General features: G+C 45.9%; 1 protein-coding gene and 1 pseudogene across 6 annotated transcripts in view; both read left to right on the forward strand.

Annotated features, from left to right (window-relative positions):
* The first annotated feature begins 3,823 nt into the window (after window positions 1-3,823).
* The window catches only part of RNEE/G (RNAse E/G-like protein), a 30,117-nt gene continuing 6,331 nt past the window's right edge, over window positions 3,824-27,609 (forward strand). Inside the window, exons 1-11 of one of the 6 annotated variants that reach the window (XM_048686927.2) lie at window positions 3,824-4,117; window positions 4,511-4,614; window positions 5,560-5,744; window positions 9,699-9,914; window positions 14,385-14,694; window positions 14,788-15,796; window positions 15,881-15,992; window positions 16,697-17,014; window positions 17,131-17,172; window positions 23,968-24,092; window positions 26,678-26,825. In XM_048686927.2, coding sequence (XP_048542884.1) covers window positions 3,999-4,117; window positions 4,511-4,614; window positions 5,560-5,744; window positions 9,699-9,914; window positions 14,385-14,694; window positions 14,788-15,796; window positions 15,881-15,992; window positions 16,697-17,014; window positions 17,131-17,172; window positions 23,968-24,092; window positions 26,678-26,825 — 2,688 coding nt within the window. In that variant the 5' untranslated portion in view covers window positions 3,824-3,998. Of the gene's footprint in view, window positions 4,118-4,509; window positions 4,615-5,559; window positions 5,745-9,698; window positions 9,915-10,619; window positions 10,705-10,857; window positions 10,995-14,384; window positions 14,695-14,787; window positions 15,993-16,696; window positions 17,015-17,130; window positions 17,173-23,967; window positions 24,093-26,677; window positions 26,826-27,609 lie in introns of those variants that run through there. The other 5 variants (XM_048686926.2, XM_048686929.2, XM_048686928.2 and 2 more) reach the window with 5 other exon arrangements.
* Window positions 17,180-23,354, forward strand: LOC147959549 (uncharacterized; annotated as a pseudogene).

A 27,609-nucleotide genomic window follows, 5' to 3' on the forward strand; every position in this document is an offset into this window, starting at 1 on the left:
GAATCTTTCTCTCGTGGGTTTGATAGCCCATGGTCACCTCTAGGGAAATATGTGCGGGATACTCTTTTTAGTTCCATTTCTGGGTCAACAAAAAAGATATGTCAGCTGCGCTGACCAAGGTCTGCAATTGGCTGCCATCAGCAACCTCAAAGACGAAGCAATGGAGACCCTCCGCTCAACTCTTCGAGTCGCCCGGAGGCTCGGAGGCTACTGATGGGGAGATGAACCTCGGGTAGGCTCAAGGAGACAAGAAACCATTTCAAAAAGTTTCCAGGGGAGCAACCCCTGTCATGCTGCAGCCTGGCCGGCTGGTGCCCGTCCGGTTGGAACCCGTCCGGCTGGAACCCGTCCGGCTGCAGCCCGGCAAAGTCAACCTCAGGCATATCATCGGACCTGCGGGGATGAGACGACCATGCTCTACAGCGGAGCACTGTTGATGAGCAGCAGACATTGTTCATAAGTCATATCTCACATCAAAAAGTGTAGTTAGGCCGTGTGGGCCACCTCTTGTTCCAGCGGGGTAGCCAGTCCTGACTATTCAGGATACCTTGGCGGCTACCACTTCAGTCAGTTTCCCGTCTCGGTAACAGGGCATCACACAAAAGTAATTCCTCCACAACCCGAAGTGTGGCGCGCATCCGAGGTACATTTTGCAAAGGGCGATGAACCCTGCGATGTGTAGGATCCAACTGGGGGTCAGGTGGTGGAGTTGGATCCCATAGAACTCAAGCAAGCCCGGGAGGAACGTATGCATATCAAATCACATGACACGAAGGAGGAAAGAAACAAAGCATACCCGCTCATCCCCGTGAGGGATGGGATGGCTGTCGGCATGCGTCTACTCGTCTACGGATATTAAGCCCGGGTGGGTGGAGGCCGAATCTGGATCCAACAGGTAGCCCTGGGTGGAAAGCCAATTTAGTTGAAGACACAAGAAGGAGCAGCTTCCCCAGTTTCCCTTGAGGGGACCATGGGGGCTCCTAGAAGAGCCCGTGTCATTCGCCATTACTGGAGCTCTTGAAGCTAGACTTTGGAGGTTGGCGCTGAACCGTGAGAGGGGAAGGCCAATATGCGCTTGGTCGTGCTTTGGGCCAGGTACCTGTTAAATAAGGCGAGAAAAAGCGATGCTTCAACGTCTGGCTGTAAAAGCGTCTCGATTCCCCAAACTACACAACACTCAAGACAACATGCGATGGGACCAGGGCCAAAGAGAACTCATATGTTCAAAGCAAAGACTTCAAAGTCGAATTCAAATCATGAATAGGAACTCGCCTGTCGAGCCGAAGGCTCCTAGCCGAAGTTGTGCGTCCATAGAAGACTGTCGTCCTCGGCATCAAAGGCCAATTCTGGGGCTACTGATGTGTCCTGGACTAGGGGGTCCCAGCCTAGCCGGTCTAGTCCATGGGACGGATTGAACCTCTGTTGATGAGGAAGGACTCCGAAGGCTTCTAACTTGTGGTGTAAGCGTATCAGGCTTCACCGAGGACTTGGCGTGTACTCCAAGTATATCTATTAGGATCGACATGTAACCCCTACATGGCAACCGACCATTTGTAACCTTAGATACCCCTGGTGCCTATATAAACCGGAAGATTTAGTCCATAGAGACACATTGATCATCATCACCATTACCCTTAGGGTTAGTCCACAACTTACGATCTCGAGGTAGATCAACTCTATACTTTGATACACCCACAATATAAGCAAGAGAAAGACGTAGGGTTTTACCTCCTCAAAGAGGGCCCGAACCTGGGTAAAAACACCTTGTACCCTGTCTCTTGTTACCCATCGATCCGATCTATTAGCTCGGCCCCCCTACCTGAGGTCTGCCAGTTTTGACACCGACGACGGGTTACCTCTTTAGATGTTCTCTCTTTCCTAGCCTATGATCAACATAGTTGTAGTGTGTCGCCACATGTGCGAGCTTGCACCTGCTTCACCACTTATCCCTTTCATACCTATTGCTTAGTTTGTCTAGTCACCCTGTGTAATAAGACCTGCGGAGTATGTCATGCACTCACCTTGCTTAAACCATCCTTGCAACTTATTTAGAACAAGTATGGTGATGGATGACATTAGCTTGGTTGCCTTCAGACAATGGTTTAGGCAGAGATATGGACATCATTTGCTTTACTTTAAGTCTTATTAAGGTAATTGTTGTTCCTTAACTGTCTATAGTTTTATTGGCTTAGGTTGCATGAGCTCTTTCTTGGTTGAGAGACCCTTGTTGTATCTATTCATTATTTGACTTTTTGAAGTTGTTGTTGTTTTTGAAGAATATTTGTAATATGTGTGATACCGACCATCCTGTCACAGAGTGTGCACATTTCCAACACTTACACTTTGTGAAGGTGGTATCTTAGGATCAGTATTATGCGGAGGCTAGTGAAGTTGCTAGATCCGCATAGTGTCAGCCCCGAGGCCTACAAGTTGGCATTAGATCCCAGGTTACGGAACCTTAGCTGCTTTGTTATGAATGGTTAACAGAGCAATGGGGTTTGCATATGCATGTAGGACAACCAAGCTGGCGAACTCGACTTCGGACCGTTAGCTCTCAGGGTATGGGTACATGGACAAACTTCATGAATAGAAAATCTAAACGATAGAAAAATCAAACAATTCTAAAATTTTAGGTCAACAAACCTGGTCGATTGTTGTACCCACATGTGAAGTTTGTCGAAGAAAACAAATCATATCTCCAAATTGCTTTGAACATTAGGTTTTTATAGCATCATTTTTGTCCTTTTTTACCCAAAATATCATTGATATTATTTCTCCATGAAACTTTACACGTGAGTAGAACACTTGACTATGTATATAAAAATATCCAGAACTATTTGATATTCTATCATTTTCTTTGATTTAATATTCATAAAGGATGCGCGTGTGATGAGAATTAGACGTATCAAATATTGTACCACTTGGTCTTGCATCTCTGGGTGGCAATGCGATTAGGGTTTCCCTGTCTTCGGTTTGCCACACCTGGTGGCTTTAGGGCCATGCAGGTGTAGTGGACCCTGCCTTTGCTGACGGGAGGGCTCGAACTCCGTTTTTAGTTACAATTTTCAGTTCGATTATAGGGTTTGTGCCCTTACCAGGGAAGCGAGGCAGCACCATCTTACGGATAATGGAATACGGTCCTTTCCGCCTAGCCGCCATCTCGACGGTGCATTAAGCGTCGTTAGAGGCCATGTGGAGGCACGCTCGGTGATTTTCACGGGGTTGATCTTTGGTGAATCTGTTTGGATATAGTCTTCCGTTTGTGTAGTGTCATGTTGGATTCTTCCGATTTAAGCTTATCTTTATCTGCTATGGTTGCTATTTTGGTGCGTTGGCCCTCTGGGTTTTTAGCGGACAGCTTTCGACTGTTTACTACAATAAGATTTTATCGGCTATAGCGAGGAAGGGGCGATGACACAACAAGGTTTCGTCTTGCTTTAGTGTTTGTAGTCGTTATTAGTTCATCTACTTATACACATCACAGGTACTATTTGTTTTGATTTTATTAGTCCCGTTGTATTTTAAGTCAATTTTTGACCTTTGATTTAATTATCAAAAAATAAGTTATATACTAGGACATTTTTATAAATACCAGTACAAAATTAGTATAATTGAAAACCTCTTTTGAATATGAATCCAACAATATACGTTTTTTTCATCTACTGTCAAAATTTGGCACAAAATAAGAAGAAGGCCAATAAATCTAGACGAAGGTAGTAGTAGATTGTAAGTTTTTTTTTTTTAGAAAAAATTAGAGAGCGTGTATCCGGTTCCAAAATTCGGCTTCCCCACGCACCTTATAATAACGAGAAAGCCCTTCTTCTTATCTCCTCCAGCTTTCTCAATCTAGTGTCCATCAGCGTGTCCTCCCATCTCCACTTTTTTCCCCTCTAAAACCCCAACGCCCTCCTCCAATCCCCCTATCCTCACAGCAAATGGTGGTGGTGGTGGTGGTGGGTACACGCGGAGGAGAGACCTCGTCCCTGTGATGCCCTGCCATGGCTGCCCGCGCGCTGGTCGCACCCCCTTTGCCTCCAACTCCCCCTCTGGGTACCATGCGGGCAACCCCGCGCGTCGCCGCCGGTCTCAGCTCAGCGCTGACCGGCCACCGGGGAAGGTCCCTTCCTGGATTTCATCCTCATTTGGTTGTGTGGATATCCTGCTGATACCGAATCTTTTTTGTGTGGTTTTGCTTAGTGACTTGCTTCTCGCACATTATTAAAGTAACAGTTCAGAGTTCATGTATTTATCGTGAAATCATCGTGAGTGAATTCTTGGATTAGTCTTATGTTTGCTAATAATAATAATAATAATAATAATAATAATAATAATAATAATAATAATAATAATAATAATAATAATAATATGGAAGGCAGTAAGAAGAGTTCCTGGATTGTTTCTGATTCTAGTGGGCAGTAGAACAGTATCTTTGCCTGCTTAGATGAACGGAGCTTCAATTTCCCTTGTGCCACTTGATCCCGTGGTTGATTGGCAACTCATATTTATTCAGGCACACTTTGTGTTCAGTGCAATTGACAGAATCCCCCAGTGGCAATCTTCAGGTGGAAGCAAACTCGTCTCATTCCCCAACTCAACTGATGTCTACAGGACATGGTAATTTCTTTAGCTTAGGTTGAATGCCTTCATATCTTTTAGGTACCATGTGATAAAACATGAGAAAATATGGATACGTTACTTGGCACTTCTATGGACAGTCAGTCAATTTTTGTATGTTAGTCTGTAACTTTGGTATTTTATTGTTTGGTTATCTGAATTTACAATCTGTTGTGCTAATACAAAGTTGTACATTAATTATGATTTCTAGGTAATATTAGTCTAGGTTCACATTTATTCCGTATCCTTTATGACTGTGATTGAGTGTATGCAAATGTGAATTCACCATCATTTTTAATCATTACTATATCAATACAGAATTTCTCCTTTGCCTTCAAATTAGAAAATTTGATATATTTTGTCACATAAAGGCTAACTCTGCATTCATATTCGTTTAGTTCAAATCTGAACTAAAACCATGACAAGAATTATGGAACAGAGGGAGTATGTTTTCTGGTATATACTGTGTCAATACTTAAGTAAATACAATATGAAATCAAAATATGGTTCGGTTTCTTTATATACCATATTATTTTGGTACATACCAAACTAACCAAAATTGACGTGAATTTAGAAATGAGGTAACAACCTTTTAGTTTTCTTTGTATATTTCAATGCATAAATATTGGATATCGATAATTTTGAAACCATGTGATGTCATTGTCTGGCTCTGTACGAGCAGTGGGGGAAGGTTAAGAACACCAAAACAACAAGAAAAATTATCCAGAAGTTCTAATCTGTACAAGCAAAGCCAAATAGGCAATAGCCAACATCAATCGAGAATGTTTGTGTAGCACCAGTAGACTGGTTGATTTTTCTGTTTCAGTAAAGCTGTTCATTTTTGTTTTAGTGTTAATATTAAGGTTAAAAGCATGTGCACCTAAAATACTTCATCACATTGTGGATATTTTGAAGTTTATGTCATCCCCAGTTGGTTTCTTACAGATGACTCAGCCATAACATGTAAAGGATTCTGTACGATATCATGGAGCGTTAAAGCAGATGTTATGGATGGTTACATTATCTTCATAACAGGTGATCCAGTTACCCTGGGTTGTTGGGAACCTGATATGGCTGTTCAGTTGAATCCTTCTGTTAAAAGTAGCAATAAATGGACGGCTGTAATCAAGGTAACTCTTCCAACCGAAATAACTTTGTGCCAAACTAGTCAAGTGAGATGGTACATCCTTGGACAGTTTCCTAAACTTGCTATAATATCATCTAAGCAAGTTAATAACGAGCAAGTTATATTCAATAAGGCATGCTGTGGTTGGTCTGGTCAAGGTAAACTAGAAAACAAACTGGACCGGCGCAAACTAAGTGACTTTAGCATTCTGGAAGAGATCTTGCTTAGTAAATAAAATATGCCTATTTATGGATGTGTTCTACCTTTTCTGTGTAAAAGTGATGCATATGCTTGAAACATATGATGGTTTCCAAGGGAACAACTAAAACATTTAGTTACGCTTTTTCAGCCTATTACAACAATTAGATTATATCCTGTTGTTCATTTCAAGTGTTTTGCCCACTCAAATGTTTTATTTTGTTCCAGTTCCTTTCATTTCCTTTATGGTTTGGCATCGAGACCATATTATTCTTTTCTTCAGTGGCTAATAAAATGTGCTACTCCTGGGCTATTACATCGACCAACCAATCAACCATGTCTCGTGGCATGTTTTATGACTAAAACAAAACTAGCTTTATAACTACCTAGTTATGGAGGAGAGTTTGATAGATCCCAAGTCGATTGACATCCTGAGTACATGCGAAGATCTCAAGTCTAGGACACGACATATAAGTTGTATTTGAGACTAACAAATTACAATATCTTGACGCGTCTTGAAGTGGATATGTTTGACTCGGTGATCCCCATCCGCGAGTTCATACTATCGGGCAGCATGTCTATGCCCATGGCTTGCGAAACATAGTCATTAACCGAATCATATACCAGTCAAAGGATATGTGTTTGTATAACCTTATCAACCAGGGAACATTAGAATAATTATCATACAATATATAGTCTAACAAACAAGTCACATAATTATCGATACATACCAGTGATGATGTGCAAGGACAATACAAATAAGTCATGAATACATAGGGAAATAACATCATCACATGATTGCCTCTAGGCCATATTTCCAACAGTCCCCCACTTGCACCAGAGTCGATCATTTAGGCATCATATGCCCATGGCCCTTGTGTGCGCCTGATGCTTTGGCTGCGGGAGAGGCTTCTTCGGTGGATCACCAATATTTAGATCCGTGTGTACTTTGCATATCTTTACATCACCTCTCTCAACAATCTCTCATATGAGATGATATCGCCTGAGTATGTGTTTGTGTTTCTAGTGATGCCTTGGTTCCTTGGCTTGTGCGATAGCTCACAATAGGAATCGAAAGAATTGGATGCGCCCTGAACCACACGGAGTGCATAAATGAAGTTCTTAATCCGAAAATCTCCCTTCGTAGCTTCAGAAGCCGTGATGTACCGGGCCTCCGTTATAGAATCAACAACCGTTTCTTGCTTGGAGCTCTTCCAGCTCACTGCACCTCCATTTAGAAAGAACACAAAATGAGATTGCGATTGATAGTCATCCTTATCAGTTTGGAAACTAGCATCAGTGTAACCCTTTGTAACGAGCTCGTCCTCACCTCCATAAACTAGAACATATCCTTAGTCCTTCTCAAGTATTCAAGTATATTTTTAACTGTTGTTCAATGATTCTCACCTCGTTCAGCCTGGTATCTGCTCGTAACACTTGAGCATAGGAAACATCTGGTTGAGTACATAACATTGCATACATGCTGGACCCGATAGCTGAAGCATACAAAATGTCATCCATGCAACTTCGCTCATCATGACTCACGGGACTATGAGATGCCATGCAACATAGGCAAGAGCCCTTTCTTGGCTTGAGCCGCTCCAACACCTTCTCTTTATGTCTGTTAGAACTGCTAGGTTCTCAAACCAGGATCCACTCACCGTTTTCTCAACACACATGCACACAAGGAAGTAGTATGAAGCTCTATAGGTTTATACCAATATCACACGCTTACTTCTACAAACAGGAGTACATGTCCTTTTATAAGACTAGCCAAACCGGCTATGCTAGCAATACTTAATAGCTAAGCTAGGACAACAAAGTGTGGAGGCAATCATTTCGACTAGTCCAGTGATACACATCGTGAAGTCGTCGATCCGCTCGCCATCCTTGAAGGCGATCGTTTCGAACTCAGCACGGAGGCGTTGGGCATTCACCTCCCGCATGGGACCGCCGCGCTGCGTCCTGGTCACGTCCCATGCCTCCTTGGTTCTTCGCTGCGAGCATGCTATGCTTCTCTGGCAGGGTGGACTGGATCTGCGTCGCCATGGCCCGCCGATCGTCCTTTCAGGAGACGGTGTCGTCCTCCATGGCATCCCACAGGCTTGCGGCCGCATGTTGACCTCCATTACCAGCGCCCAGTCGGAGTAGTTCGAGCAGGTGATCATCGGGAAGGAGAGGTTGGTGCCGTCGCTGGGATTGTGCACCACTTGCTGCACCATAATATCTCCTCCACTGTGTTGCATCTTGCCGCGTCCGTGGTTTGGTAAGTGCAAACGGCGGTGGGGTTTTGGAGCCTGACGAGGCAGTCCTCCGCCACTCACATGCCTCCTCCCTCGGAACAAGTCTGATGCGAACTGTTGGCCGAAAATCAGCTCATGGGAGCTCTTCCTGAGCATGGACACACACACACACGCACACACACGAGAGAGAGGGGGAGGGAGAGAGGGAGAGAGATAGCAGTGTTTTGCGTCGCGCGCACAACTTTGTTGGCCGGAAATCAGCTGACCGGAGCTCTTCCTGAGCACGCACCCCCCAAAAGAGAGAGGGAGGGAGGGAGGGGCAGAGAGAGAGAGGGAGCAGTGTTTTGCGCCGCGCGCACAACTTTGTTGGCCGGAAATCAGTTGACCGGAGCTCTTCTCGAGCACGCACCCCCCAGAAGAGAGAGGGAGGGAGGGGCGGGAGAGAGGGAGGGGGGAGGGAGGGGTAGAGAGAGAGTAGGCACCTGTCTCCACAAAAGGCAAAATGTATATGAAAAAAAGTTTGATTGAACACAATGGGTTTGGCTTTAGGGCGGGAGGGAGGGCCGAGAGAGGGGGGGGGGGTTCTGGTCTTTTGGCATCCCCTTGTACATGTATATATGTTGGCTTTGGCCTCCTAATGATACATGTTGCATCATAACATGGTATCATGAGCCTAGGTTTAGAGATTTGTTTTTGGCGCCACAACTCGCCTCTGATCCAACCTCGCGCATCGCCGTTGCCTTCTTTGCCGGTGGTCGCAGGCTTCCTCAACCCTTAATCTACAACTGCATCTGAAGGCCAAACGCCCAATTCACCCGATCTGCTATCTGGCGCTGGTGTCTTCGGTTGGAGGACTCAGTCGCTGTCACTCCCGTCTCGATCCGGCGGCTCCCTCGTCCTCCTCCAAGCGCCACCCACCTCGGCCCACCAGGCCCTGCTAGCTGCCTCCTCCTGGCCATGGCCCCACCATGACTGCTCGCCGGCAGCTGCCTCCTCCAGGCCGTGGCCCTGCTGTCGCATGCTGACCGGCCCTGGCCCATCAGATCCAGGCAGTGCCTGCTCCCGTCTGGCTGCTTCGCTGACCGCGCTGAATATCCGCTCGTTGCATCGTGTGCGTGTGCTTGTTTTCGAGCCAGCGTGATGCTGCTCCTTCGGCCGGCGGCGGCTTCGCTCTATCTCGCCAGTTGGACGTGCCCGACCTCGCGTGGTGCTTCTCCAGTGTCGGCTGCGTCTCTTGCAAGCTCGCGTGTTCTGCTGCTGCCAGACTCTGATCTGGATAGCGCGTGACGATTGAGCGTTTGTTGTTTTATCGCCCGGGCTTCCTTCGTGAGGGTGAGCAGCAGATTGGTTCAGTTAGTATTTGGTTAAACCGTGAGCAAAAAAAAAGCCCTCGCATCCTGGTTATCTGGTGATATTCATTGGTGTTCCCTATGTTGACCCCGTCTCGCACATACGTCGTCGCTCGATGCTTGGTTCTCGTCCGTCTATGATGCTGTCCCCTATGACGTCTTCGGCAGGCTGTGATGGTCGCTGTACGTCAGCTCCTCTTGCGGCTTCCGGGCGCGGAGGTGATCACTCTACGTCGACTCCTCCAGTGGCTTCCGGGCGCGGAGGTGATCGCTCTACGTCGACTCCTCCAGTGGCTTCCACATGCAGCTCTACGTCTGCTCGCTACTCTCGGTCGACTCTACACGCGGCTTCCACGGGTGGTGGCGACTGCTCATCGTCGGCAGGTATTTCTACCTCGACCCTCTTCCGATGTGTCCCTGTCTGCGTGTGAGATTGTGCAATTGCGATGCCTGTTTGCTGCTTGGGATTCTTCACCGGCAGGTTCTGTGACTGACTCTTCGTGCACTGAGAAACCACCTTCTCATCATTCAGGTACATCTCCATGGATTGTTGATACTGGAGCGTCTTTTCATATGACTTATGATTCTTCCACTTTGACCTCCGTTCGACCTGTCGAGTCTCCTGTTCGTGTTCTTACGGCTGATGGCACTCCTCTCTGTAGCTAGTCGAGGCACTCTTAGCACTTCTTTATTTCATGTTCTCTCTGTCGCTCATGTGCCCCGACTTACCATGCAGCTCATATCTGGTGGTTAGATTGTTGACTCTAGTTGTAGGGTAATTCTTGACTTTGATTTGTGTTCTGTTCAGGATCGTTGCACGGCCGCCCTGCTTGGTGCTGGCCCTCGACACTCTGATGGTCTCTGGGAGCTTGACTGGATTCGTCTTCCCTTCGCTGCCACCGCCACTAGTCCCGCAGCCCCTTTGCTGCATCTACCAGCTCTTTTCAGTAGTGGCATAATCGTCTTGGCCATTTATGTGGTTCTCGTCTCTCATCTTTGGTTCATGGTGGTGTTCTGGGGTCTGTCTCTGATAACGCTTCGTTAGATTGTCTGGGTTGTAGGCTTGGTAAGCAGATTCAACTATTCTACCCTCACAATGAGTCAATGTCCGAGCGCCCTTTTCATCTCGTTCACTCTGATGTTTGGGGTCCGGCTCCCTTCGCTTCGAAAGGGGGTAATCGCTACTATATTATCTTTATAGACGACTTTTCTCGTTTCACTTGGATCTATTTCATGTCTTCTCGTAGTGAGGTCTTATCTATATACAAAAAAATTGCTGCCATGGTTCATACCTAGTTTTTCACTCCTATTCGTGTTTTTCGTGCAGATGCAGCTGGTGAGTATATCTCCCATGCGCTGCGAGGATTCCTTGCTGAGCAGGGTACTCTTACTCGGTTCTCTCGCTCTGGTGTTCATGCTCAGAATGGTGTGGTTGAGCGCAAGCATCATCACCTTCTTGAGAAGGTGCGTGTGATGATGATCGCCGCTTCTCTTTCACCTCACTTCTGGGCTGAGGCTGTTACCACTTCCACCTATCTCATCAACATTCAACCATCTGCTGCTCTACAGGGTGGTATTCCTCTCTTGTGCCTTTTTGGCTGTTCTCCTGATTATTCGACGCTTCGTTTGTTTGGTTGCGTTTGCTATGTTTTGTTTGCCCCTTGTAAACGCACCAAACTGACCGTTCAGTCTATTGAGTGTGTCTTTCTCAGATATAGTGATGAGCATAAGGGCTATCGGTGTTGGGATCCTGTCGGTCGCCGGATGTGTATTTCTCGGGATGTGACCTTTGATGAGTCTCGATCCTTCTACCTGCGCCCATCCTCCTCGGCCTTTTCCACGGAGGACATCTCTTTTCTTATGTTTCTGAATACACCTCCCTCTGTGCCCAGTATTCCTACTCGTCCCGCTATTGCAGATCCGATGGCATCCTCTCCTATGGTTTCTTCTCCCTCATCACATGACTCTCCACCTTCATCACCGATACCTTCCGCTTCTCCACCTTCATCACCGATACATTCCTCGTCTCCACCTCTAGTGATTCCACCTCTTCCCTCTTTTCCTTTCCATTATATTCGTCATCCACGTGTTGTAGATAAGTCTTAATGATGTACCCTCTACTTCCTGTGTTGTCTTCCTCCTCTCAGCCGACTTATGGTCTTCGTTCTCGGCCTTGTCGGCCACTTGACCGATATTCTCCTTCTCGCTATGGTCTTTCGACCGTTCTTGAGCCGACTTCTTATCGAGATGCAGTTGTTCATCCTGAATGGCAGTTGCGATGGTAGAGGAGATTGCCGCCCTTGAGCGCACTGGCACATGGGATCTGGTTTCTCTTCCTCCCCGTGTTCGTCCCATCACTTGTAAGTGGGTCTATAAGATTAAGACTCGCTTTGATGGTTCTCTTGAGCGCTATAAAGCTCGTCTTGTGGCTCGTGGTTGTCAGCAGGAGTATGGTTGTGATTACGATGAGACTTTTGCTCCTGTGGCCCATATGACCACTGTACGCACACTTCTCGTTGTGGCCTCTGTTCGCCACTGGTTTGTGTCTCAGCTAGATGTTAAGAATGCTTTTCTTAATGGCGAGTTGCGTGAGGAAGTTTATATGCAGCCACCACCTGGGTATTCAGTTCTTGATGGCATGGTTTGCCGTCTTCGTCGCTCTCTCTATGGCCTTAAGCAAGCCTCCCATGTTTGTTTTGAGCGTTTTGCCTCTGTGGTCACTGCAGCTGGTTTTTCGCCCAATGCTCATGATCTAGCGCTATTTGTCCACCTTTCTGCTCGTGGTCACACTCTTCTTCTATATGTTCATGACATGATCATCACAAGCGACGATTCTGAGTACATTGCCTTTGTCAAGGCCCGTCTCAGTGACCAGTTTCTTATGTCTGATCTTGGTTCTCTTCGTTACTTTCTTGGGATTGAGGTTTCCTCCATCTCTAATGGTTTTTTTATTTCCCAAGAGAAGTATATCCAAGATCTTCTTGCTCGTGCGGCTCTTAGTGATGAGCGCACTGTTAAGACTCCTATGGAGCTTAATGTTAACCTTCGCGCTTCTGATAGCGAGCTCTTGTCTGGTCTGACCCGTTATCGTCATCTTGTTGGGAGTCTTGTCTATCTTACTGTCACTCGTCCGGATATCTCCTATCCTATAATATTCCGAGTCAGTTTGTTTCCGCTCCCACTTCAATTTACTAGTCACCTTCTTCTTCATGTTGTACGATATCTTCGTGGCACGATCTCTCATCGTCTCTCTTTTCCCGTTCCAACTCGTTACAGCTTGAGGCCTATTTGGATGCTACATGGTCTAGTGATCCTTCGGATCGCCGTTCACTTTCTGCCTACTGTGTTTTTCTTGGTGGTTCTCTCATTGCTTGGAAGACAAAGAAACGGACTGCAGTTTTCCGTTTGAGTGCAGAGGCCGAGTTGAGAGCTATGGCTCTTCTGACGGCATAGGTGACTTGGTTATGATGGTTACTGGAGGATTTTGGTGTTTCTGTTACTACGCTTACCACCCTCTTGTCAAACAGTACAGGTGTTATTAGTATTGTGCGGGACCCCGTGAAGCATGAGCTTACCAAGCATATTGGTGTTCATGCTTCTTATGTGTGCGCTGCCTGTGCAACATGATGTTATTGCTCTTCAGTATGTGCCTTTGAGTTACAACTAGTGGACTTCTTCACGAAGGCCCAGACTAGAGCGCAACATAGATTTCACCTCTCCAAACTCATTGTTTGGGGGGGGGGGGGGGTTAGAGTTATATTGATGATGTATTCTGGTCTTTTGGCATCCCCTTGTACATGTATATATGCTGGCTTTGGCCTCCTAATAATACAAGTTGCATCATAACACATGCAACCATGACATCATCAAAAGATTCTTTCAGATTTGAACTTAAAAAAAGTTCTATCTCCTGAATTGTTAACCTGATTGACGATCCACTTTCACCTTAGCTTTCTCGTGGCGAGATCTTCAAAACTAGATCACATGTCGGCATGTTTCGACAACTTTTTGTTGTCGATACTTGCAGATTACTATCACTTACTTGCCATGTTATTAGTCAGATAGTTACCGGATTTAATTAACTTAGTTGCCAGATTGCTCAACTGAAGTGTAGGCTGATGCTTCTTACTCGTTAACACTTGAATAATCACTATCTAGCTTTGCATAACATTGCAAAGTTAAAAAATATAACATTGCAAAGTTAAAAAATATACAAAATTATTGTCTGGTAACTACTCATAATTCTTGTGGCAACCGTGATGGCAACTATGGTGACATAATCTGGCAATTCGTGGCAGCGGTTTTTTTTCACCGGAACATGTCACATGGGATCTTGTTTCATAGCCCTCGCCGAGGTGAACCCATCGGTTAAGACTGATCGTTATTGGATTAATGGTTTGTGAGATAAATCATTTAAAAAATTCAAAAAGCAATTAATGTGATGATGTCAGCATGATGTGTAAGATTCTTGCATGCCTGCATGTGCTCTCAGTATAGTAAAAAATCCCATTGAAGTGCACGCATGCACACTTATGCAAAGTAGAATTTCCATTCCTTTTTGGGTTGCTCGGTTTAGGTTTTACTTCACAAATTCCTTTGTTTATGGATTTGTGATAAGAAACATTGTTATATGGAACCTATATTGGGAGGATGAGGCACATCTTCCTGTATTTTATACACCTGAGAAACATTATAAATTCACAACTTTACAAACAGTTTTCGTGTCAAATGCTATGGGTAATTGATTTAATTGACATGCCTGCCTATTCATGGTTATTATCAGAAACACAACAGTTGCTTATTATGATTGTTAGAAAAATGATATCATTCTTTTGACATGTTACACACTTTCAGGTACCATATGGTGTGCATTTCAAGTATAATTATTTTGTTCGAGAGGAAAAAAATTCCTCTAATGACATCATATGGAGGCCTGGACCTGAGTGCTCCTTATCGATACCTTCTGTTAGCCAGAAAAATCATGTCATCCTTGTAAAAGATCAGTGGATGGAAACCAGTGTGGCAGGTATTTCCTCTCCTTCCTGGGGATCATGGCTGATGGAAGCTGATTCTGTTGAAGATCAAATTGCTGAGAGAGGGAAGCGTGAGAGCATTGTGAAAGCCCACTCTGTTATAGATATGGTGGACGGAGCTTCATCTGTAGGTAATGTTGCTCTACCACATATTTTCATTTAATTAGTATTGACTGAGGCCCTTAGAGTTTCTGAACACTTAAATGTTTTCAGTTGATTGGCAGGTGAGCATATTATAATGAGACTTTGGAATGGCACACCTTTAGATTCAGTCAGTCCATCCATCAGTGTGCATGATGATTTTGCTGCAGCTGATAAACCAAATGCAATTAAAGTAAGTGTAAACCAACATGAGATAAATCAGCCTGTTGAGGAGCCATGGGTTCTTGGACCTATCGTCTCAGCAAAGAACTCCGTTGCACAAGTGAAACGCAAGAAAGACAGAAGGAAGTTTTTGAATACGGAAAAGGATTCAGGTGAAATAACTGAAAACATGCCTGAACAGGATCAGCCTGTGGAGGAGCCATGGTTATTTCAGTCTTGGGTGACAGCAAACAGAGCTGGTGTTATATCAAAACGGAAAGTAGAAGCAAAGGGCATTATGAAAAGGTTAAAAGAATTTGATAAACCCTCAGCAGCTTCTGAGAAGGATATGCCTGCCAGTGGTGAACCACCAAGAGTCATATTAATTAACTCCTCTATCTGCAGTACACAGAGAATTGCAGTATTGGAAGATGGGAAATTAGTTGAACTCTTGCTGGAGCCCATAAAGAACAATGTACATTGTGACAGTATTTATTTAGGTATAATAACAAAACTTGTGCCTCACATGGGAGGTGCTTTTGTCGACATTGGAATTTTGAGACCTTCACTTATGAGCATAAAGCAAAACCGTGATCCATTTGTGTATCCTCAAATTGTCAAGGATATTAAAGGAGGTTCTGCTAATGATTCTGGTTATAACCATGAGAGCCTTCTGACATACGATGATGATGATGATGATGTTGATGATGATATGGCTGACAATGAGTTTGCAGATGAAGAAAATGACGATGATTCATCAACATTTCTGGCTCAGAATGTTAAGGAAAATGAAGAAGGCTTGGACATTGTGTCCCATTCTAATATGAAGAAGATTGATGGTGCTGAATTTGAAAATGTCTCTGGTTGGGATGATGAAATTGATGATCACGTGGAAGATGAATACAATGATGATCACTCACCAGGAGATCGGTCAGAGATCTGCAATGATATTAAGACATTATCTTCCATTCAGCATGCTTTGAGGGAATCTAACGATGATACAAATGGATGTAGGTGGTCTCAAGTTCGCAAGGGCACAAAAATCATGGTTCAAGTTGTCAAGGAGGGATTGGGCACGAAAGGTCCAACACTGAGTCCCTTTCCATGCTTAAGAAGCCGATTTTGGGTGCGTAAGATTAACATAGTTCATTAGCTCTCATGCTCTTCGAGCATTACATTTTTAGAGCTTTATAATCTCTTGTTTAAAAAAATTAATGCTTCATAATCTCTTGTTTATCACCAAAGAACTAGGAATGGACAGGGATGCGTGTTAGCTATTCACGTGCCAGAACCATGAGTTGGTTTCGAGATCTTATGGGTTTCAACTCTAGCCTACCCCAACTTGTTTGGTCTTGTTTGCCATTGGTACAACAGTCGCACAAAAGGAATATCTCTGACCGCTAAATGCGGCTTGGTTAGTTCACGGAACCACCACTATTTGTGTCTGCACCCTGTTGCAAAAACGCATGTTACGCACATGAAAAAAATGTGAAGAAAAATCTGGGATGTACAACATCCTTAACACGTGCATTTGCAAAATATGCCATAACAAGCTGTTTCATGCTTCACTATGTAAGAAACCTTTTTGAGTTCTGATCTTGAACAAAGCAATGATCTTAACTTACCTGGAATATGTCGCTTACGGACATTTGCCATGATAACATGTTAATGATATCACCGACGACTAACTATTCGAGGCACATTCTGATCTAAGTACCAAAACTTTTGAAAGAATGCCCTTGTTCTGACAGACCCCGCATTGTATGGTGCATAGGTGCTCAGGTAGAAACTTTTTTAACTTTGGAATGAGCCTTCCATTTTGAATTGCAGATATTGGTCTCTCGTGGCAACAAAGTTGGAGTTTCAAAAAAGATTACTGGGATAGAACGCACCCGGTTGAAGGGCATTACAAAGTTATTACGACCTCCTGGATTTACTCTGACAGCTCGTACAGTTGCCGCTGGCCATTCTTGGGAGGAGTTAAACAAGGACCTTGATCGGTTGTTATCTACCTGGAAAGGAATAACTGAACATGCTCAATCTGCTGCCCTAGCTGCCGAGGAGGGTGTGGAAGGTGCTATTCCTGTTATGTTGTATAGATCAAAGGGCCAGGCTCTATCTATTGTTCAAGATGATTTTAATGAGAAGGTGAGTTAAGTTTGCATACTGTTCAAAACACAGCAGAACCAATAAAATTATGTCACGAGTACATTTCTTTTCAAACGCTTTACTCGAATCCCGATTAACTGGTATTCTAAATATAGGTCAAGAGGTTGGTTGTGGATTCTCCTCGCACCTACCATGAGGTACGTTTATAGTCATTTAAACTCTTGAAGAAATATTTTTTGTAAAATATTTTTCCTTCACACCGATGCATGCTTTATGGTGTGTACCTCTAGACAGAAGTTGACTTCTATATGCCTGTTTTTTCTGTAATCCAAGAAGTAAACACTTGAAAATATATTCTCTGAAAATTTGCTGCACATTTTTTGTTGTCACATAAGCCTGTTAAATGAGTGGCCCATGTGGCCCACGTATTGCTGGCCCAGGATGGCTAGGCCCATACTAGAGTGGTCCAATCTTCACGAAGTGGAGGTGGATGTGAGGAAGAACACGAAGAACACGAGGGGAAACACAATGGGAACTAGTACAAATCAACACACAAGTTGCAATAAAGATACACACAGATAGATCCTTGATCCAAATCATCCACAAGAGAGAGATGAAACAAGATAGGGTTCTTCCCCAAGTCCTAACACAAGGAGGGCTTGAATTCGTAGAGGAATCTTCACGTGGCCTTGATATTGCGTGAGTCTTCTCCCTCGGGAGGTCGTGTTCTCCATGAGGAGTCATCTCCACAATGGAGGAATCCCACTAGGAATGAGTTCTAATCTTAGCTAACCCTGGATCTAAGGTGGGGGAGAGGTTTGGTTGTGCTACCTGTGTTTGTGTGTGTTTGCGGTGTTGACCTTTTTGGGTAAGGGGGGGGGAGGTATATATAGGTCCACCCACGAATGGGTAAGTGAGGAGGGGATACATGGCTCGTGGGCCCAAAACTTTGCGCAGTCAGTCTTACCGATCAGTCTGGTCGCGGAGGACTGGACAGTCCGGTAGTGCAAATCTTCGGAGGCTTCGGCGCAGGACTGGATAGTCTGGTCGGTCGGACCGGCCAGTCCGGTGGCGAGTCTTTTGGACAGTCTGGTGGCAACAGAAGGTTTTGAAGCTGTGCAGACCCACACGGACTGTCCGGCTAGCCGTCCGGATGCACCTCTTCTTTCGTCATTGCTTCCACGCTTCCCTCTTGGATGGCATAGTCGTACTCTTGTGCTTGCATTCCCTCAACATGCGCGAAGCTCAGCTTAAACCTATACATGCATTAGGAAGGAGGGTCAAGTAGTATACCATCCTCGAAGGGGCAAGTAAACACTACGTAAAGAAGAGAAATTCACCTTCATATGTATGATGTGGGAGATGCGTGTGTCTCCTGATGGTGGGGCACTTGACATGGTGATGTCCGTGGGATGCTCCGCATCAAGATGGGAATGAATGATATCTATCACCCTACTTGAGGGCGAGTGTTGTATGAGTGACCCATGTATTGCTGGCCTAGGAGGCCCAGGCCCATACCAGAGAGTGGCTTCTTAGAGTACTATTTATATAACCATGTAGCCTTTTGTATTTACCCCATTGTATAAGGGGTTTTCTGCATATCTTACACCTGTACATGTATATATATATTGGCCTACGACGTCATGGGAATACAAGTTGCATATTCCTAACATGGTATTAGATCTCAGGTTTTTTTAGCACGCACAACTCGTGCTTGATCCTTTCCTGGCGTCGTCGTGTTCTCCTTGTTGGATGTGTAACGCCCCGATCTGGTTGAGGGGCGACCAGAGTAGGCTACGGATTGGATCGGGAGGGAAAAGGTGCGAAGACTTGGAAAGGGGATGAGCGAAGGGGGAGTAGGTGAGGGGAATTCAGATTACTTTCAACCAACATGCCGATACATCCCTTCTCCAGGGTTTAAGTACACACGCTACGCCATTGGCCCTTGCCTCTTACACGCTTACAGGTGGAACCCACACACGCCTACACTTGGCCATGCCAACTGGCAGTCACACGGTGGTGTGTACTACCGCTGTGACAAGATGTCGCTGTTTCGTCGCCGCCTCGTTTCTCTACTCTGGCAACTGCTTGCCCACCCTCCCAATACTCCGGTCAACGCCATTGCCCCGAGCCACCTGCTTCGTCTTGAATCAAGCCGCCCGTGTCCTGATCTCTAGATCGAGACGCCGCGGGACTCCTCTGGATCGAGCCACAGACTTCCGCGAGACTCCTCTAGATTGAGTCATCCAGGTCCAGCTTTCTGGATCGCGTCGCCTGCCCTGGTTCCCTCCTCTGGATTGCCTCCTGATTCTGTCGAGCCGCCCAGGTCGTCACCTTGTTAGTTCATGGCCCCGCCGGTTCGTCATGTGGGCTCTCGATCGCGATTCTGACCCCAGCTGTCGTTCCTCGCCGATCTCTGCCGCTGGCCATCGATTCTTGTCACCACCGGCCGCTGATTCCTTATGCTGGCCGCCGGACCCGGCCACCTCCGGCTGGAATTGATCTCCGGCTCATCTGTTGCCCCTTGGTCCCGTCGGGACCCTCTGGTGGTAGCCCGTGAGGGCTGCTACTGCCTGTCGGTCGGTTGTGAAAAAAGGAGAAAAAAGAGAGAGATGTTTTCATCGGGGTTGTATGTCCCTCGCCGCCCGATGAATCTTGACGTTGTTTTCTTCACTACCCCTGTCTTGCACATGGGCCGTTTCTCGGGGCTTGATGCTTGTTCACCTGTAACGTCGTCCCCTTAGGCGTCTTCCGCAGGTTGTGCTGGTCGCTCTTCTGCGGCTCCTCCTGTGACCTCATATGGTGATTGTTGCTCTACACTGACTCCTCTCGCGACTTTCACCTGTGAATGTTGCTCTTCCCCGACACCTCTGCGACTTTCACCGGCTGTACTAGTGCGTATGACTCCATCGACTGTGCCTCACACACATGTCTTCCCTTGGCCCTTGGTGCTTGTCTGCATACGGCCTCGTCTCCTCCACCATCGGCCTTTGCCGGTGCTACTGGTCATGCTACACCGTCACATTTAGCGGGTTCCACAAGTGGTGGTGGCCGCTCCTTTCCCGGTGCTACTATGTCGACTACTTCAGTTGTGTACTTCATTGAGGAGATTGCGCAACTTCATGCCCTGCTGATTGCCTCTGACTTTCTATTGTCGGGTGCATCTACGTCGACCTCTTCAGTTGAGTCCTTGACCGAGCAGGAGATTGGTGCTACTTCGATGCCTGCTAGCTCCATCTTCCGGTTCTCCATCGACAGGTTCTGCTGGTTCTGCTACTGACTCTTTGGCATTGTGAGACCACCTTCTATACAAGTAGGTACATCTTCGTGGATTCTTGATACCGAAGCATCTTTTCATATGACTCATGATTCATCCACTTTGTCCTCTACTCGACCTCTTGATTCTTTTGCTCATGTTCTTACTGGTGATGGTACCTCTCTCCCGGTTATTGGTCGAGGCATTCTTGGTACTTCATCTTTTCATGTTCCTGATGTTGCTCATGTTCCCCGACTTACCATGCAGCTCATTTCTGGTGGCCAGATTATTGATTTTGGTTGTCGTGTCATTCTCGACTTTCACTATTGTTCCGTTCTGGACCGTCATTCTGACGCTCTCCTTGGTGCTGGCCCTCGACATCATGACTCTCAGGGCCTCTGGGAGTTTGACTGGCTTCATCTGCCGTCCGTTGCAAGTCTCCCCCCTCTGCTGCCTTGTCTACCAGCTCTTTTCAATAGTGGCATCTTCGCCTTGGTCACTTGTGTGGCTCTCGTCTTTCATCCTTAGTTCGACGTGGTCTTCTTGGATCCGTTTCCGGCGGTGTGTCTTTAGATTGTCAGGGTTGTCGGCTTGGTAAACAGGTCCAATTACCTTATCCTCATAGCGACACTGTCTCAGCGTCCTTTTGACCTTGTTCACTCTGATGTCCGGGGTCCAACTCCCTTTGCCTTGAAAGGAGGTCATCGCTACTATATTATCTTTGTAGATGATTTCTCTCGATACACCTGGATATATTTTGTGTCTTCTCGTAGTGAGGTGTTATCCATCTATAAGCATTTTGCTGCCATGGTTCACACTCGGTTCACTATGCCTATTCGTGTGTTCTGTGCTGACTCTGCTGGAGAGTATATCTCCAAGATGTTGCATGGAGTCCTTGCTGAGCAGGGTACTCTTGCCCAGTTGCCATGTCCTGGTGCTCATGCTCAGAATGGCGTGGCTAAGCGCAAGCATCGTCACCTTCTTGAGACGGCTTTGCATTGATGATTGCCGCCTCTTCTTTCACCTCACTTCTAGGCTGAGGCTGTCTCCACTTCCACCTATCTCATCAACCTTTGGCCATCCACTGCTCTGCAGGGTGGCGTTCCTTCCGAGCATCTCTTTGATAGTTCTCCTGATTATTCGGTGCTTCATTTGTTTGGTTGTGCTTGCTATGTTCTTGCCCCTCATGAACACACCAAATTGTCCGTTCAGTTGAGTGTGTCTTCTTAGGTTATAATGATGAGCGTAAGGGCTATCGTTGTTGGGATCCAATTAGTCGCCAGATGTGTATTTCTCGGGATGTGACTTTTGACGAGTCTCGTCCCTTCTACCCGCGTCCATCTTCCTCGACCTTTTCAGTGGAGGATATATTTTTCCTCACTTTTCCTGACACACCTATCACTCTTGTTCAGCCCTTGTCCGTCCGTCCTACTGCCCCTGCTTCTCCGACTGATGCATATCCAACGCCATCTCCCATGGTTTCCTCACCTCGCTCGTCACATGATTCTGCTCCTTCATCCCCGGTGTCTTCTTCGTCACCCTCACCTATCTCAGTGATTCTTCCTCGTATTCTTCTATCTTTTCCTCGGTATTATACTCGTCGTCCGCGTAATGTGGATGTGTCTATTGATGTGCCATCTTCCCCATCTCATCAACCTACTTATGGCTTGCGTCCTTGTTCGCTTCCGCCTGTTGATCGACTTGGTTTTCCAAGCGCAAGCGCTGCTGTTCTTGAGCCGACTTCATATCGTGAAGCTGTTGTTCATCCTGGATGGCAGTTTACGATGGCTGAGGAGCTTGTTGCTCTTGAGTGCACCGACACGTGGGATCTTGTTTCTCTTCCTCCTCGTGTCTGTCACATCATTTGTAAGTGGGTCTACAAGGTTGAGACTCGTTCCGATGGTTCTCTTGAGCACTACAAAGCTAGTCTTGTGGCTCGTGGTTTTCAACAGGAACACGGTCGTGATTATGATGAGACTTTTGCTCCTGTGGCCTAGATGACCACTATTTGTACACTTCTTGCCGTGGCCTTTGTTCGGCACTGGTCTGTGTCTCAGCTTGATGTTAAGAATGCCTTTCTTAATGGTGAGCTGCGTGAGGAGGTTTACATGCAGCCACCACCTGGGTATTCTATTCCTGATGGCATGGTCTGCCGTCTTCATCGCTCTCTCTTTCTGGCCTTAAGCAAGCTCCTCACGCCTGGTTTGAGTGTTTTGCCTCTGTGGTGACAGCCCCTGGTTTTTCAGCGAGTGCTCATGATCCAGCGCTGTTTGTCCACCTTTCTGCTCATGGTCGAACTCTTCTTCTTCTCTATGTTGATGACATGATCATCACTGGCGACGACCCCGAGTATATTGCCTTTGTGAAGGCCCGTCTTAGTGAGCAGTTTCTTATGTCTGATCTTGGCCCTCCTTGCTACTTTCTTGGAATCGAAGTCTCTTCTACCACCGATGGCCTTTTTATTTCCCAGGAAAAGTATATCCAGGATCTTGCTTGTGTTGCTCTTACAAATGAGCGCATTGTTGACTCCCATGGAGCTCAATGTCCACCTCCGTGATATTGACGGTGTCCCCTTGTTTGATCCAACACGTTATCATCATCTTGTTGGTAGTCTTGTCTATCTAGCTGTCACTTGTCCAGATATCTCTTATCCAGTCCATATTCTGAGTCAGTTTGTCTCTGCTCCCACTTCGGTTCACTATAGTCATCTCCGTCGTGTTCTCCGGTATCTTCGGGGCACGATCTCTCACCGTCTGTTCTTTCCTTGCTCTAGTTCCTTGCAGCTTCAGGCTTATTCGGATGCTACGTGGGCTAGTGATCCCTCAGACCGCGGTTCACTTTCTGCTTACTTTGTTTTTCTTGGTGGTTCTCTCATTTGCCTGGAAGACGAAGAAACAGACTGCAGTTTCCCATTCAAGTGCAGAGGCTGAGTTGCGAGCTATGGCTCTTTTGAAGGCAGAGGTGACTTGGTTACAGTGGTTACTTTAGGAGTTTGGTGTTTCTGTCACTACACCTACCCTGCTATTGTTTGACAGTACATGCGCTATTAGCATCGTGCACGATCCTATGAAGCATGAGCTCACCAAGCATATTGGTGTTGATGCTTTCTATGTGTGCGTTGGTGTGCAGGATCAGGTTATTGCTCTTTAGTATGTGCCTTCCGAGTTACAGTTGGCGGATTTCTTTACGAAGGCCCAGACTAGGGTGCAGCATGGTTTCTATCTCTTCAAACTCGGTGTTGTTTATCCACCATGAGTTTGAGGGTGGGTGTTAGAGTACTATTTATATAGCCATGTAGCCTTTTGCATTTACCCCATTGTATAAGGGGTTTTCTGCATATCCTACACCTGTACATGTATATATACTGGCCTATGGCCTCATGGGAATACAAGTTATGGCTGACCTAGTTGAGGTAGAGCTCCAGGCAGCAAAGGAGTGGGTCGCCAGAACAATCTATGGGTTCGACCACAGGTGTGCCTCCACTGTCCTACAAAGCATAATAATTAAATATGGATAGTTGTACTGTTAGCATATTAGTGTACCTTAAAACAACCTTAAAGTGAAAATGTACAATTTACATTTTACTGTCAGCATATTAGTGTTTCTTATGGATATAAAAGCAAAACATGTATTGTGTGCCCTACCTTACATTGAGGGATATTGTCCATTCTTAGTAGAAAATCACATTTTCCAGACCTCTTGATGTAAAAAAAAGCTTTTCTTCTTTCGTTTCTAGGTTACGGGCTATCTCCAAGAGGTTGCACCTGAGCTCTGCAATCGAGTCGACCTCTACGAGAAAAGAACTCCCATATTCGATGAATATAAGATCGAAAAGGAGATCGACAATATTCTCTGCAAAAGGTATGATATCTCTTCCTGCATTACTGATGTTCGTTTTACAGCTGCTAATGTTTTTGCTTCCTGTGTGTAGTATCTGCGAGCCATTCTACTGGAGAGCAAAATTGCATCTGTAATTGTGTATTTGAGTTTGATAAGTAGCTTCAGTACGTCTGGACCAAGGAGCTGCTTTTGTGGAGTAGTGTGGATGTTATCTCTGCATTGCTGCTACCATAGCTTTTATCACTTCCTAACTAAGAATAAATTAATTTAATAAAAGCCAATCCAAAGAGCAGAGTGCAACAACTACAGTGGCTTGGTGTCGTAGGTATTTCTGCGTAGAACTAGCTCAAAGAGTTAAGTTAACTTAGAAGTTGGTTTTGTAATAGCTGATCCATCATGGGCCAAACAAGTCAATTGGCCCATGACCGAATTGACATTGGCACCCAAGGGAGCCAAGGAAAAAAAAGAAGGAAAAATGGCAGAAAAAGGAGGTTCCCTCGGGAATGAGTGAACTGTCCCAACCCTCTGGCCAGCAAGCAGCCAGCCCGGCGGCTCTGGCTCTGACCCAGGCACAACCTTCAAGAAGGATATCACTGAGAAGGGTGCGATCGTTCGGTTGTGCGTTGCCGAAGGTGCAGGCATCCCTGTGCTTCCAGATCATCCAAGATGTTAGGAGTACAGTACTAGCGAGGCCTTTTCGCCGCTCCTTGGAGGTTCTCTGCTTGGTTTCCAGCCACTAGTCGATGAGGGTCTCGCCAGGATCAGGCCCCCTGGAGGAGGTACGGAACCAAGGCATGACCTCATGCCAAATATCCCTGGCGAACAGGTAGTGGACCAGGAGATGCTGCATGGTCTCCAAAGTTTGGACGCAGAGCAGGCAAGCAGGATTATGTGGCAGCGCTTTGTGGGCAAGGGCGCTGCACATTCCAACAACGATCAGACCGGCCAGCCAAAAATTGACTTTACGAGGAGCCCATGTCTTCAAAGTATGTTTCCAGGCACAACAGCGACAGACCCATGGAAGGTTGCCCTATAGCCTGGTCTGGCAGAGTAGACACCAGACTTAGTCCACCTCCAGACGAGGCATTCAGGCTCATCGAAGGGTTGGTAGGCTCGCCAGAGCGTCACAAACTCTCAGAGCCCCAACAAGGAAAGCTCAATCAGGATGTTGTCAATCCAGGCACCATTGAGAAGCCCCTGGGCCACGGTGCGAATTTCACCTCGACTGTTAGGGATCTTGGCGAGGATGTCAGTTGATAATTTTGCCACCGCGCTACTGCCAAGCCTGCGGTCAGACCAAAACTGGCAAGAAGACTGCCCATTGCCAATGATAGGCACTTGGGTGTCCTGATCTTCCGATTAGAGGTACTCCTTTGATTTTATAGGAGTTGACTTTGACGATCCGACTACAATGTGTGTTGACGCTGTGCCATGCAATCGCTAAACCAACTCCAGAGTTGTTATTGACCAAGCTATGAACAGCAATGTGAGTATTGCGAATATGAGTTGGGGTTCTGAAAAGCGGTTCACCGGCGGTCGTTGGACACATCAGTTTACACGAAGTTGCAGCAATGTCCTAGGGCGGTATTTATGGAGGGACGAAGGGGAAATTCGGCCATCCTTGGGAGCCAGAGGCGACGAAATCCACCATAAGTCGGCTTCCTCCACTTATACAGACTAAAAACTGCCCAGAAGTTAGGTGGCACAACATCTATGGATGATTATCGACGGAATTATGAGGTGTCATCTTGTATATTTCGTCCATGTCTTCATTCAGCGGCTGGTTTTCAGGGGTTCAAACACTAGTGTCCTTCTGATAATGACGGGATGTTAGGTAATAAACACATCAAGCTAATGCACCAAAGTAAAGAAGCCCAGCCCATGTAACATTGTGGCCTGCCCATGTGTTTGTTTTGCCCCGGGCTGTGCCAATGGTCAATGTGATAGATCTGATCGATTGGTGTACCACGTCTCGCTGCAGGGAGTTTAGGAGGCCTACCGTTGCCTCCACCGCTCGTCACGACGCCATCCACAATCGCATACTAGTACACAGCTGGACGCCAAGCGATTGGAGACCAGCGAGTATTCAGTTCGCCTGCAACAGCCACCACTTATTGAGTCACCAGCTTTTCGCATGTCTGTACCACAACTCTTGCCTGAAAGGATGGCAGAGGACAATGACGTCGTCAGCGTGCAGGGATTTAGCCAGGATTTGCCTATGAGGGTAAAGAAGCCAAAGTCCAGGGTAGGCTGAACCAAGCGGCAGAGGGTGTCGACGGACAGTATGAAGATTTGCGGGGAAAGCGGGTCCCCTTGCCACATGCCCTTCCGGTGCCAAATCGGTGCGCTGGGCATGCCGTTGATCAGGACCCTAGTATTGGCGTAGGAGCACAATATGCACAGCCAACCGCAGAATTTCTTGCCAAAACCATAGCGACAAAGAACCTTGAGGACGAATGTTCAGGAGATCGAGTCAAACGCTTTGGTTAGGTCAAGCTTTAGCAGCTCCCGCGGCAACTTGAGCTGGTGAAGGAGCCACGCCGATTGATATTAGAGATGCTTATAAATTTCTGCCTTATTATATGATAGTGTTTCCTTTGTTGCAGGGTTGTGCTACAGAATGGGGGTTCATTAATTATAGAACAGACTGAAGCTCTAGTTTCCATTGATGTGAATGGTGGCCACAGTATGTTTGGTCAAGGGACGTCGCAGGAGAAGGCTATTTTAGATGTCAATCTTGAAGCTGCAAAGCAAGTATGTGCTTTATGCTTTTGCTTTGCAGGAAAACAGTATATTTGCTTCCAAATTGTCTCTCAGAATCTATCTGTGTCATGAACTTATCCTTCTGTCGTGATTCACTTTCATTGCTTTATTAATTGCTACAGATGCAATTCATTGCACTTTGTCTTGCACGGCACAGGTTTGCTATGAAAATATTGCTCTTGCTTCTTGTTATGAGTGAACATATTTATGATGAAACTATCGACTTTGCAGTAGCACTTAAGGGATGCAGTTGGTGTATGTGCTAGAGCTGCTACTCCCCTGTTTATATATAAGGGGTGTTTGACTTTTCAGTCTCCAATGCATGATCTTGAGTACGATTTTTACTTTATAATATGCTTAATTTTTTTAGTAAAATGATATATGACATGCAAATATTTTGCAAGACAAATACAACAACATTAGTGGTCAAAGTTTTAAAAAGTTGATCACATGTATACTTATGTGCCTTATGTTTTGAATAGCGGTAGTATGTCAGTTTGTCCGGGCTGTTGGTTCTGTTTGGCTATTCTATTAATTTCATATTGTTAGCTATATATTAGCATCAGTGTATCACATGCTCATATCACAAATTTTCATTAGTTCTTTTATATGTTGGTTATCTAATCCCAAGGCAGGATGACCTAATGAGTGGGCTGCTCACACACACGTAGCTATTGCACATTCAAAAATAAATGCATCCCTTCTGGTAGAATGTAACATCAAATAATAGCATAATATTTGGATTTTATCATTTTATGAGTGTTGTTGACTTACT

The sequence above is a fragment of the Triticum urartu genome, chromosome 7A (genome assembly GCF_056163025.1).
Source record: "Triticum urartu cultivar PI428250 chromosome 7A, HENAU_Tu73, whole genome shotgun sequence".
NCBI lineage: Eukaryota > Viridiplantae > Streptophyta > Magnoliopsida > Poales > Poaceae > Triticum > Triticum urartu.